At 28.0% G+C, this 14,477-nt stretch overlaps 1 protein-coding gene across 4 annotated transcripts in view; it reads left to right on the top strand.

The window, feature by feature from the left end:
* LOC112689777 (probable nuclear hormone receptor HR38) overlaps positions 1-14,477 on the top strand; it is a 60,298-nt gene that overhangs the window by 18,359 nt on the left and 27,462 nt on the right. For 3 of the 4 annotated variants that reach the window (XM_025563626.1, XM_025563625.1, XM_025563624.1), the window contains exon 2: positions 3,087-3,172. In XM_025563626.1, the coding sequence (XP_025419411.1) occupies positions 3,152-3,172 (21 nt within the window). In that variant the 5' untranslated portion in view covers positions 3,087-3,151. Of the gene's footprint in view, positions 1-1,634; positions 1,836-3,086; positions 3,173-14,477 lie in introns of those variants that run through there. The other variant, XM_025563623.1, reaches the window with a different exon arrangement.

The following is a 14,477-nucleotide window of genomic DNA, read 5'->3' as shown; positions in this document are numbered from 1 at the left end:
TTGTTTAAAGATTTAATCATTCAAAAATATTTACGTAAATAAAAATAATTGAACGAATATTATACTTTTTTTATTTTTATACAAAAGTGAATTCGAACACATATTATCGTTTTACAAAGTGTTCAGATAGTTTGAGCATGTCGTTTAAAAAATTGCTTGTTCTGGAACCCCTTACAAATACAAGGAACGCATAATATGTTTATGACACAATTTTAGAAAGTTACATCAATAGCTCAAAAAGTTAATCACACATGTATAATATTACAGTCTATAAATAACTGTAATTTTTATTAATTTAAAAAGTAAATTATGCTTGATTGACAAAACAGTAATGGAATTATATTTCAGATAAATTTGAACTGAAATTGATTCCTTGGAAATTTAATTTTAATTTAAATTATATTTTATTGTATAGGAATAATTTAATTTTAATTTTGTCTGTCAAAAAATCATAGTGTTAGCACATTTTTAGATACCTAAACTAAATTAGTATTCGAGCACATGAAAATATTAAACAGCAAGTTAAAATCTTTTTGAAACAATTTGTATAACTTATAAAACAAAAATATAATTTTAATTCGTTTATAATTAATTGATTAATGGCAGTTCAGCATATTCATATTTCCATTTGAAACAATTAAAATATTAATATTAAAAAGTTAAATAAAAATATCGTTTCATAATTAATTCAAAGCATATAATAACACCTATCATATTGAGAAAAAAATGATTATTTTCTTTACCTTTAATGTATTTAACTCTAATCCAATGATTATTGTACCATTTAGATAAATATATAAATAAATTCCTCATAGCCATGAAATCGTACGAGTATTACAATTCTCAAAAGTTCAATTCATAAATCTCGCAGCACTCGTCTATCTAGTTTATTGATTTCCAAGAAGCAATTTACTATTATGTTATATTCATAATGCAGCCATATTGAAAAAAAGCTCAACTTCAAATCTTGTACAAGATCAAGTGTTTAAAAAAATTTAATTTACGAGAAGTTTACTCTTACTTTTACTACAATCGTTTTCCGTCTTCAATTTTGATTCGAAGACGGACTTTTATATAAAAACAATCCGCGCACCTTCTCGTGTGTACATAAAATACTGTGTGAACGAAAAAAATCAAATCAAATACATATAGCATCGTAGTCAGTCACCATACGCGTTAAAATATCCAGGAAAACCAATAACTCAAGTTCGGTATAAATTACGACAGTAATAATAATAAATACGATCTATGATCGTCCGAGGGTCAGCGTTGAAAACGGCGTCACAATTATAACAGATAGAAATGTAAACATGGGGCGTCTGAGGGCCGTGATTGACTTTTTCCATTATAATACCGTTCGCCCCGGTCATGTTTACGAACTGAAACCTGAAACGCGCGCACGTCGAAACATAACAGTTCATAATAACGATAAAAGTAATAATAATAATAATAATAATAAACGCTTTATGTTTTGCATGTATTTCATGTATTGTTATATCACACTGACAGGGTAGGACGTTCCTCGGGGACGTTTAGTCCCGCCCATTGTACAGCTTTGGCCTAAGGGTTCGCCGGTATATAAAAACCGGGATACGCTAACTAACATACAATATTTGCACTCCGTAATCGTGACATTGTCGGTAAACGCGTCAAGTGTTCAACGTCAGAGGTATTTCTTTTGGATTTTTCCTTTTCGAAATTGCATTTTATTTTTATTTCTTTGTTACGACATAACTAATGACGGATCATACAGGCCCCGAATAAAATAGCTCCGTCGCACGATCGTCCCTCGAAAACCGGCGACATATCCAACATGTTATCGTCTTACAGAAAAGGTTAGTAAATATTGACGTACACGTCACTACGCGTTCCCTGTGTACACGAGACGGCGCTGTCCATTCACATTATACGACGGTTTTCTCACCACTACGGGTCGTATACTGTTGGGGTGGAAATCCTAACGAGACATCGGTGTGATGATCGTTACTGCGAACGCGAACATTCCGCCAATATCTTCTGACCGACGCGCGTAGCTCATCTGCGCTCGGACCGACCGGGTAAAACGCAGACCAGCCGGCTGTTAGAAATACGTTTACGGTTTATTATTTTATACCTAACATTTTCTCGTGCGGTTTTGCTAATAATTATTTCGATAAACCACTTCGAGACAAAAGCAAACCAATCGTTTGTGATTTAAATGTTCAGGAAAATCAGTCGTGTTGTGTGCGAGTATTTTGTTTACTCTCTAGAAATTTATAAGCTTCCGTCTTCGTAAATACCCATGATGTTATTTAACAAAAATGTGTATGCTAATTTTTAACACATTTATTTTTTATAAACATATAATACGTACATAATGTACCGGCATCGCTAAAAAAAAATTTTAAATTATAAACAATACAAATATATTTATAGCTTACATACATAATTGTATCTAAACATTATGGATATTTTAATATTATTTCATAATATATCATTGCAATATAATTTACAGTTTAAGTTTAAATTTACCAGTCCTCTGATTACATTCTTTTTTTCTATCTGACTCATTGACAACAACATCAATATCTATAAGTATATATTTATGAATATTTAATGATGCTAAGCCGTTTAATCTAAACTAAGTCATTATAATTATAATAGAATTTTTTTAAATCGAAAATGATTTTTCAGTGGTTACAGTAAAAATTGAAAGTGTAGCAAATATTTGTAATAGGATTTTTATGTTTAGGAAAACATTTTTATTCAATATTTAATTCGTTATTACTACACTATACGTTGTACAGTAAAAATGGTGATATCTGATATATAGTATAAGCAATTTATAGAAGTACAAAATCAGTTCAACATGCAGAACGGTCGGTGCTTCAGCCCTATAGCAACCGCCTAAAACTATCCCTGCATTAGAGTATTATTATAATCTAAAAATACTATAACATATTGAAATTAATTTTATCAAACAAATGCGCGTCTTATAGAATAGTATTTATATTAATTACATATATAATTATTTACATTACTATTCAATTATAGTGTGAGTGATAAAACAAATTAAATACAAGTTATTTTTATTTTTAATTTTTCAGGAAAAGAAGATACTTCCAACGAAGTATACCACTCCACTGGTCCGCCATATCCAAGTCCATCGAGTATGCTTCTATTCCAGACACAGGTTAGACATATACGTATATTTTATTTTATTAAGACATATTAGACACATATTGGTTAATAACAATTAGTCTCTCACCACATTTTTCTGGCTTAATAAAACTACGAACTACAACATTTCATTCCTACGTGATTTGTTTGATAACGGATTCAAATGGAATTGACGAATAAAACATATTTTTGAACGATATTATCTTTGAAAAATGTTTATGAAAACCTGTTCGAATCACTGTAACATTTTTTAATATTCAAAAAAAAATTGCAATACCAATCATAATAATAATAATAATATCAAGAAGTGATAAAATACAAGTATACAATCGCAGTATCATACTTTATTTAGCACAAATAACAGTTTGCCACACGTGTAATTTAATAGTTTAACTGTAGACCTTATACTTTAAGGTCCACGAGTATTTAGACTTTTATACATCTGAAAATCAATTAAATTCGATAAACTTTATTACAGAAAAAATAAACATCAGATGTGATTTAATATCGTCTTATTACTTATTATTAGGACTCGGAAGTTAATGCATTTTGCATTTTTTTTTTTTTTTTTTTTAAACTTCTTAGACGATTCTCTTCTGGCCATAAATGTGTTTTTAACATGTGAATCCAAATAACTAATTTTTATTTTGCATTTTTATGCATTTTTTGGTGTTTGTTACTTTTTAAGTCATCTTTTAAAATTGTTATGTCATATTTGCATCTTTTTTTTTAGTCATTTTTTAATGTTTTTAGGTCATTAATTTTCGAGGTATAAATAATAAGTTATTCAATTTGCGTTTAAAGTTACAGATCTAAACATAAAAATTAACAGACAATCATCGTTAAAATCGTTGATAACGTTATGCGTATGGATAAATCAGATCCGCTATCACGCAAATGTATAAATATACAATTTATGGTCATACAATATGATATTATATTTCATTCATTCAACAGTATCACAACAGTAATTTGTGTGTGTGTATAAAAGTAGCGAATCGGATTTTTTATAACACATGTATTTATATATTTTTTTGGTTTATTTATGTACGACATAATACAATGTGTAATGAAGCTTTAGTTTTTTCTGAAAATAATTTATCAGTTATTTATGGTAATTTATCATTGTAATATTTTTAATGTTTGTAGAGAACGTACGAGAGAATGTATTTTCGATTTAGAAATGTTGTTGTTTACTATTATTTTCTATGTAGTTTAAATTAAATATATTTAACGATCATATTGTGAACTTTTACCATCACGAAGATCGAGTATGAGTTTTGAATGTGTCAGCCATATGGAACTAAATTAAAAAACTATTTAATTCGGCAAAATTAAATTAACTAAATTCAGTAAAATCGTGATAGAAGATCTTACACCTTTTTTTGGAAAAGTATGTGGGTTTGTACTTTTGTGAACTAGGAGTACTGTTGTTGATGATATACGTCCAATTATTTACTGACAGACAAACTACCGAAAATAAATATTAAAATAATATATACTACAAAGAAACATGGTGTGTAACACTAGTATAATTATTGATAATATAAGTAGGAACAATAGATGTAGAATGTGTCATTTACAATTATTATTCATTAATGTTATTTCGCTTAAACGATTACATCGTATTATTACATTGTTCATAAGTTATTATATTTTTTAAACCACACATTCTGTTGATCCGATTTCTAAGAAGCCGAAAGTTGAATATGGTGTTTGATTATTTAAATTGATTTTAAAATCAGATTAACGAAATTGCAGGTACGTACGTTATACAAGAAATTCTAAATTGTATAACAAATGTGACACTTATAAATTAAAAACTAAAAATTCAGCAGTTTGATGTTGTTACTCGTCAGTTATTGTCTAAAAGTGTAAATTAGGTACCAATTATTTTTAGAATTATAGTTTACATATTTATCATTGTGTATAATTCCACCACATTCCATTTAAACCGTTGTTGTTTATTTTGGGATGTTTACATTTTATTTTTATTTGCTACTTGAAAATACTTTTAAGGGTTGTTAATGTACTCCAATCCTTTCAAATGTGTACAGTCATCCGAACGGAAATTGTGTACTGTACTCAGTGCTCCCATTCTTTTTAATAAAATCTGTAATGTATAGAGAATCTGAATTGTAAGGATAATTTCTTAAAATATTTTATTTGTCGTAGGCGTTTAATAATTATAGCTATACAACATATACTATATAAAAAAAAAACTATATTCTAAAGCATAATAAAACATTCAATTCAAAATCTTGTTTTGTAAGGATACATAAGTGCCTAAATGTTATCCAAAAAAACAAATTGTTTTTATATCACAACACACACTATAGAAAATGGTTTATTAATATTTTACTTTGAATATAAAACTACACAATAAGTTGTTATGGTAAACACTAAGTCTACGCACGGATAAATAAACGTATACGAATTTTAAAATGCGAATGCCTCTTTAATCGAACGTAAAAATCTGAAATTTAAATTTTCAATTCTCTGATGAAAACCTAATTCCTATTAATATCAAAATAATTCTAAAGATGAAAATATAAAATAAACATCGTAAAATACTAAAATAATAAATGACAAAAAAAATACTTTGTAATATTAGTTTTTTTTAGTGACATATTACACAAAATAAGGTCTTATGTTGAAACATAAATTATTAGATAATTACCAAATTTATAAAAAAAATATTGTTGGTTTGAAATATGTTCAAGAACTGTTATTATAACTTATTGTAATTATAATTTATTGTTGACAGTTGTATTAAGCATGTATTTATACCTTCACTAGTAAAATAATTATATTTATCATTCTGATATTATCGTAATAATTTACTGTTACAAATCAACCAAAAATTATTTATATTTTTACTTATTTCATAGAAATATTCTGATTCGCGAATTTCACGTTAATTTATCACTTTTATTACGATAAATATTTTAAGTGGTTTGATCACTTTTCTACAAAAGTAAGCGCTGTTTATAAAATGGAAATAATTTCATTAATTTGAAAAAACTAAGTTTAATATTCGTTTCCTATTAGGTAATATTGTTTTGTATATGGTTTATATAGTAATAATTGATTACTAGGAAAACGTCAAAATATTTATATTTATATTTGATGCCTTAAAAAGTTTAGAAAGAAACCTATCAAAAAATTATACATTAGAAAATTCACTTAAATTAATGCCAATAATAATACCTTTTTTTAAATAAGTACTTAAGCTTTTTTTTTTACACATCTATTTACTACAAATTTTAATCATATTATAACTGACAGTTATGATTTTTGCATATTATTTCAAAAACTTATCAGAAATATTTTTTAGTAGAATAGTATTCAAAAAATATCGTGTCGATGATTAAAAGTAATTCGTAATAAAAAATATTTAATGGGCTTCCCGAACTATTACTTTGTCATTTTTATCGCCCACATAAGTGATAAAGCAAAATCTCGTTTACGTAAATCAATCTTCAAAAGGTTGAGGTTGTGTTTTAAGAGCTAACAAACATTTATTTTTAAAAACTGAAGTACATACAGTATTTTTATTTTCCAGAAAATCTTACCTTTTTTTTCCCAAATGTTTGTTTCTTAAATTAAGTCGGGACTATTCATATATTATACAGTTTCAGAAAAAAAATGTTGAACTAAATGTTGTATTTATAATATAATAATATTATTCACTCAAAAATGTCTTTTTGGTGATCGATCTGCGTGAATAGTAAAAAATGGAGTCTCAAATCTTCATAGGATATTATAGAGAAAATTAATTTACATTTACTTAAATAATTAATTCCAGTAACTGGCATAAATAATCGTATTCTAATATTTATTATCATATACTAACTATTATAATTCCTAAATGTATATAAAATAATGTGTAAAATATTGTAAATCATATTACACTATACAACATGTAAGTAATAAATTAAATAATAATTTAATAAAATGTTTTGAAAACATATTTACATATGGCACACGAAATAAACTATATTAATTTTATTAATATCGATAGTAAGACAATTTTAAAATTCAAAATTTTAACAATTTTGGCTCAAAATATATTTCCCAAAGGCCTTACATTAATAATTACGTTACTAAATGCATGAAACGTATGTGTGTTTATGTATGCATGTAAGTGTGTTTGTGTGTGTGTGTGTGTGTGTGTGTGTGAGTGTACGGGCACGCGTATTTATAAATTATATATAGCTAGTCGCACATTTCAAACTAACGTTAAAGTAATGAAAGCGAACAATACAGTATTAGGTAAAATTAATAATCCTTTGTCGCCATGACGGTGAAGGAGTTCGATGGTTTACAAATAGGGTGGGTGGGGTACAGGGGTCGGATTTGATACGGGCGAGCTGTTTTCCGAGTCGCTGACATTTATGAACAAAATGCTTCCCAAGACAACCCTCGTGGACGTGAAGGAACCGCTCGCTACCGACCCCTCCACAACATATATAGCTTCACGCACCAAATCACACAGCTTTTATTCGTTTTTCCAAATACACTACCCCTTCCCCCCGGCACGATTAGTTGCCATCGACCAAGGCTGCACCTACTTTACTATTAAAAACGAAATTTTCCCTTCTTTTTTCGTTTATTATATAATATAAACAATGTACAATGTTACCTATCTATTTCGACTGCCGAGCACAAGCCGTGTAGCCGCACATATTATGATCTAATATTTGTCCATTTTCCGATAATATTTTACCAATGTTTCGATGTGTAGACTTAATTGTAAAATATTTTATTGCATTAATAGTATATATATATATATATTAGTAATGCAGTTCTTACGTTTTAATTTTGGAGTTGCATTTTTAAACTAAAATAAAATCCTAATTCATTATTACGCATACAATTACCAATAATTTACAGTTAAACTAATCTAGTAACTGTGTACCTAATTTTTATGTTATAACAAAAGCTCACACGATTAATTAAAAATGAATTAATGGTAACTATATCGGTAACTACAGTGGAATGTTCTAAATCGTTTATATAACCCTCGTCTGATTTAAAAAAATCGGTATACATAAAATGATAAATAAAACCATACTCACAAGAATTGTTATAACAGTATATATTTTAATTAAATGTTCATTTTCCTCAGTGTACGCATTCTATTTATTCGTAATTTAACTGACAAAATATACGTTCATTATGAATGTAAATAATTGTACGTGTCGCACTTATTCAATTAAACAAAGGAACGACGATTCTCGATGTTTCGACGCGCTTTTAATACCTACTCACATTTGTAGAATTTTTTTTACTTTACGACCATTGATAAAATTTATCAATGGTAAATAATATTAATATTTAATATTATTAATTTTTATTTACGTATACTATAAATTACAGAACATTCCAAAAGTTAGATTACGTGTGCGGTGTTCTACTATTAGTTTTGCAAATATAATATATATTTCGACCGCTGCATTTGTGACTATCAATGCGTCTGTGTTGTATGGGTTATTTCAGTATGAATAAATATAATAATAACGTTGCGGCCGTGATTTTGAAATAAATTTCCACGCGAAGATTCGTGACTTTCGAATCATTGTACGGCACGAGTGTGAACGAATTCCGAAACACTTTTACATTATATAAATTACGAGTATAATTTTGAACGATTTCGGCATAGATGTAGCCATGATGTAGTACGTAGTGGAAAAGTGACTGCGGAATAGAATATGTATTATTGATGTCATCGCAGATGATGTATCAATATGGCTGCATCCAAATTGGTTCCTATACCTGAAAATTGACATCCGAATTGATTCCCGACATTCCAGGCAACACACATCCGAATTGGTTCCAATAAATAATAAATACTTTCGAAAAAGGCGAAATTCAATCTAATTATATTTATTAATTAATATTATTATTTTACTAACATTTTGAAATTTCCCATCTTTATAATTACCAAGTTGGATTGATAAGTACGAATTTCGGAATGGATAAGATGAAATAAATTGTCATTTAGATAAAAACCGTGATAAAACGGGCGTTATATTATCGATATTGACGGATATATAGTCGTACTTATGAATCAGTACGGCATTCAGTAATCCACCGTAATAACCGCAGAGTGTTTGTATTAGTGATTGCATTTGTGTTTAAATCTTTTCGAATATGAAATTTATGTACAGCGAAAAAAAATAAAAAACTTATTGTATTTGAAGGTTATAAATTTGGGTTTCAAAAAAAGTTGGCAGACGACATTGACCGTTGGACATGTGGAAAAAGAGCATGTAAGTCGTATTTGAAAACAAATAATTTAAATACAATTGTTGATAAAAATATAATACATAACCATGAAAAAGACGACGAAAAAAAACTTAACAGACAGAAATTAAGCAATATTTCAAAACGAAAAGCTCAAGATGCATTACATGAGCAGCCAGCAAAAATTATTCGCTGTAAATTGGCTAAATCCGATATTGAAACCATAGATGCTCAAGATGTACGTAGAATTAGAAAAAATATACATACTAGTCGATGTAGTACAGTACCCAAGTTGCCCAAAACATTGAGCGAGATTCATAATATCTTAAATAATTATAATTTAATAACTAATCGTGGAGAAATTTTTTTATTTATTAACAGTTCTGAAACCAATATTATTGGTTTTTCATGTGATAGCGATTTGGAAGTATTGCGTCAAATAAAATCTGTGTTTATTGACGGTACTTTTAAAAGCTGCCCAAAGCTTTTTTGCCAACTTTTTTCAATTCACAGTGTAAAAAATAATTACTATGTTCTTCTAGTTTTCTTTTTACTTCCAAATAAAACGAGTGATACGTATACAAAAGCTTTCCGTTTAATTCAAAATTATTTAAGCCCGAATGAAATATATATGGATTTTGAAAGAGCCATTCATGTAGCGATCTCCGAAGTATGGCCTTTAGCCCAATTAAAAGGTTGTCGGTTTCACTTGGGTCAATCATAGTGGAGGAAGATACAACAATTAGGGCTTTCAAATGAATTTAAAAAAAATGATTCCGAAATAGGAAAAACATTAAAATTGTTTTTTGGCTTATCTTTTTTATCACCCGAAGAAGTTAACGATTGCTTTACTAATGATTTGATGTCATTAAAACTTAAAATTAATGGAAAACTTGAAGAATTCTTTGATTACATATTAAAAAATTATATTGAAAATTATAGCTTATTTCCACCATCAATGTGGGCTGAATATACCAGTAGTATAGAATGAACAACTAATTGTTGTGAATCATTTCACAGCAAGTTCAACAGTTGCTTTTATTCCGCAAATCCAAATATTTTCCAATTCATGAACGACGTTCATTGAACGTATTAAAAGAAATTCAAATTGAAACTTATGTAAAATTACGAAGTACTGATAAAAAACAAAATGTTAAATCTAAAAATTAAAAAAACGTATATCAAAACAGAAATAGAGAGATATAACAATAATGAAATAAATCGATTAGAGTTTATAAAAAATGTTTGTTATAAATTTTTACCTTAATAATACAAAAAATAATAAGAATAATACTTAAAAATAAATTGACGAATTAATATTATGTTTATTATATTATTATAAGAATATCATTATACAAATTAAAGTGAAAAAAAATCAATTTTATATATACATACAATCCTAAGTCTGTATAAAATGGGAAGGAAAAAAGAAAATATTTTGACCCGGGAATCAACTCGGATATACTCTTCGTATCAATCCGGGAACCAATTCGGACACTCCGATCAATATAACACATCGAATACTCCGAAACGAACACCGTTACTTATAATTAGATCTATTGCGGACACTTAAGTTTATTTTTCACTTAATGCAATATTGTTTCGGGTAAGCATCCATAGGCGAATTCTAATAATTCCATTTGTTATGCAAGGGAAAAATACGATGACCGAATTGATTCAAGGGTAGCGCGTTAGACAAAAGCTTCCGAGACCGGCCTTTGGAGTACAACTCTTTTCTTCAAACCCATAATATATTAATTCATGGGAATTCGTTGATTTACTTCTATTGTTAACGTCTGAACATTTATGAAACCCACGGTAAAACCCCATTGAAATCTATATGAAGTATAGTATATTTGTTAGTGAAATGTAAGAAAACAAGTTAATCGGTGTGGGAGAAGTATAATATCGAAATGTTAGAGATAAAGAAGAGCGATGACGGAGGTGAAGTAATATTGTAACACAATTACGAACGCATCTCCTGTCTCGTCTTATGATCATAATATTATAATATATACGTATATTTATATACATCGACTCGAATCGATTGCGTACGATTGCTACGCGTACAAACGTACAACCACTATAATCCATCAATCCTCTATCATCCGAGAAGCTTTAAACGAACTGACCAAGACCGAATGTGAGTCGGTGACACAATGATAAATATAAATCGCACATAATGTTTTAATATATCACTATAACTCTCCGCCGTGACTTTTATGGTGTGCAAATCCCGACGTATACGACCTACCCCTTCGTATTTACAGGTTGTATGCTGTCGCCGGAGATTACGTTTTGGTAATTTTAGTATTTTAACTTCAAAATAGAAAAATTAACCGTGGAATCAGAAATTTTAAACCGTACTTATATTGTTTTTTTTTAAAAAGAGGAACTTAGAAAATATTAGAGTAGGCTAAGCTCATGTAAACCAGCCCTCTTTCTAAAGCACTCATACACATACAGACAGTCGTCTGTAAAGTAATAATAGTTTACAACATTTGAAACACATCACAAACATAATCTCCGTTCGCGGTTTCTGCTTCTCGACGACGGACGCTCAAACATTGAAAAATTCGTTATTAATTATTATTGTTTGAACAAACAGCTATATTATCAGTTATAGCATATGAAGTCAACCACCGTTATGATCGACAATTTTTTTTCGAGCAATTATGACATTCGTAGTTTGGTTAAGCTGATAGCACGCCAAGCAGCTAAGCAAGAGAAAATAAAAATAAAAATCTCTGTTTATTGTATTTCCTCGCGATGTACGTTGTTTTCTTCAATCGATTTACGCATTAAATAGCATTATTCACTATGTTTATGTATGCGCTAACGATCAACGTTCATTGTGAGTAATCAAAGAGTAACAAATAATAAAATAGAATTTATTCTACGGATGCCATTGGACTGTAAATGTTATCAAAATACTCTTGTGTAAAATGAGTATAACAACAAAGTATTAAAATAATGGATTTATAGGATAGAAAATATTTTGTTTTTCTTAACATTTTTTTTTTTTTTTTTAACACTAGTAAATACTAATAAAACTAATAATTTCAATAAATAAAAATTAAATAACTGATATTTTGTTCAAAATAAAATATAGCAAATATACCGTTTGACAGATATTACTAACTTCAAAGTGTTTAATTGTACATCAAACCTACCCGAAACGTAGCTATTTTTCGCAGTTTCGAGTTTTCAAAAATAATTTATTTTTATTAAACTTTGTGCTCGTTTTTGGGTCAATAATTTAAAGTGTAAATTTTTCGTTCTTAAAATAGTTATGTAATAAAAAAACTATAATACATTTTTTTTTATTCAAAAACGAAAAGGGATTGCAATTTTCTTCTTTACATTTATTTTAATTATTACATGTATTATAAATTGTAGCTATTAATGATCATGCTCGCATTTCATCGATAACCACTACCTCCAGTAACAAATTCTCACGATTTAATAAATTGTTTTAAATAATAGGTAATGTATGATACATTAATGATTAATAAAACCATATGAAATTAATTAAATATATAATATATTTAATTTTTAGACACTTGTACCTCAATGGTTGTTTAGCACAAGTATCTATTGCATATTTTTATGTGTATTAATATTATATACAAAACATATTATCTTAACCTATATAAATCACTTAAAATATCCTACACCATTTTGTGTTAATCTATTTGTCGATGAATAAATCTATGTTTAATGAATAAATTAATAAATATAAAATTTATCTCTAAGTTCATTACACGTTAAGTTATTTAACATTAAATGTTAGTTTTAGTTTGATTCTAAAGATTCCCACTGTTGAAAATTGCATTTAATAATAATCGGAAATAAAAACAGATGACAGTTAAATAGTTCATTTATAACGTCTAATAGTTCTAGATATATTTTTATATTATTTCATTCATCGCGATTGGTTTGAAATTTTCAAAAACATTCAACGTGACAGCACTCACGGAACACTTGTTTCTTACGAAAACCGTAGAACCTTGTTTGAAGTAAATGATTTTTCATTACATTTCATTGATCTAACTATCATTTTTTCATGACTAACTGTTCGGATAACAAAAACGAACAATTAAAAGCACATAACAATATAAAATAATATATAACAATCGTTCTTAACTCGGTTATTTATTCACCAAGTATGAATTAATTAGCCTGGAAATCTGTTAAAAGCGTAATTTGAGAGGCGAGAAAGAAAAATCAGTTATATGAAGCATACAAAATGAAAATCTAATTATAGATTACAAGTTAAAAATGCAGTTATCGGCGTTCCCTTTAGAATTTTCAGTTTTTCTTCTCTCACCGTTTATTAGCACCAATAATGTCATATTTAGCTACTAACACTAACCGCATAGAACCTATAATGATATAGACGCTAAGACTAAAAACGTGAACTATAAACTGTTCCACGCAATCGGTTAATGGAGTCTCGTTTTTTTTCCCCGTACATATTTTATCTATTCGAAGCGGTCATATTTTACCAATTGCGAATTCTGACTTTGTATAAAATTACATAATCATATACATCTCCAGTTATGCATATATGAAATACATTTCACCTCATTTCAGATTGCCGGTGTTCACTATTAGTAAGTACTTACTATGCAAATTGTTCCATTATTCAAACGGGTTTTCGGTTTTGGTTACTTTTAATATAAGTGGACAGTAGTTTGTCATATACGACCACTTTTCTATTTTATGTTTTATATAGATACGTCTTCTTTCACAATCACTGATCATTATAGAATTATTCTCTATAAAAAAATTTAAAAAAATAATAATAATAATAAAAAGATAAACACGTCATATTAAAAGTAACGTTTCCACAAAAATTATGCTTTCAATAAGACGACTCTCTAGAATATTTAATATCCACGGTGATTAACGTTCCATTGAGTAACTATAAATGATTATTCCTTAAAGTATAGTCGCATAAAATTTGATAATGAAATGTTTTTTTCGAGATTTTTTGATAATCATTTTAAACTAATGAATTATTATAGACGTTTTGTAAACCGAAATAAATTATTTTATGTAAAATT

Source organism: Sipha flava, unplaced genomic scaffold (assembly GCF_003268045.1).
Source record: "Sipha flava isolate LNK unplaced genomic scaffold, YSA_version1 46_pilon_pilon, whole genome shotgun sequence".
NCBI lineage: Eukaryota > Metazoa > Arthropoda > Insecta > Hemiptera > Aphididae > Sipha > Sipha flava.
The sequence above is the reverse complement of the archived record's forward strand: the minus strand, read 5'-3'. Positions and strand labels throughout refer to the sequence as shown.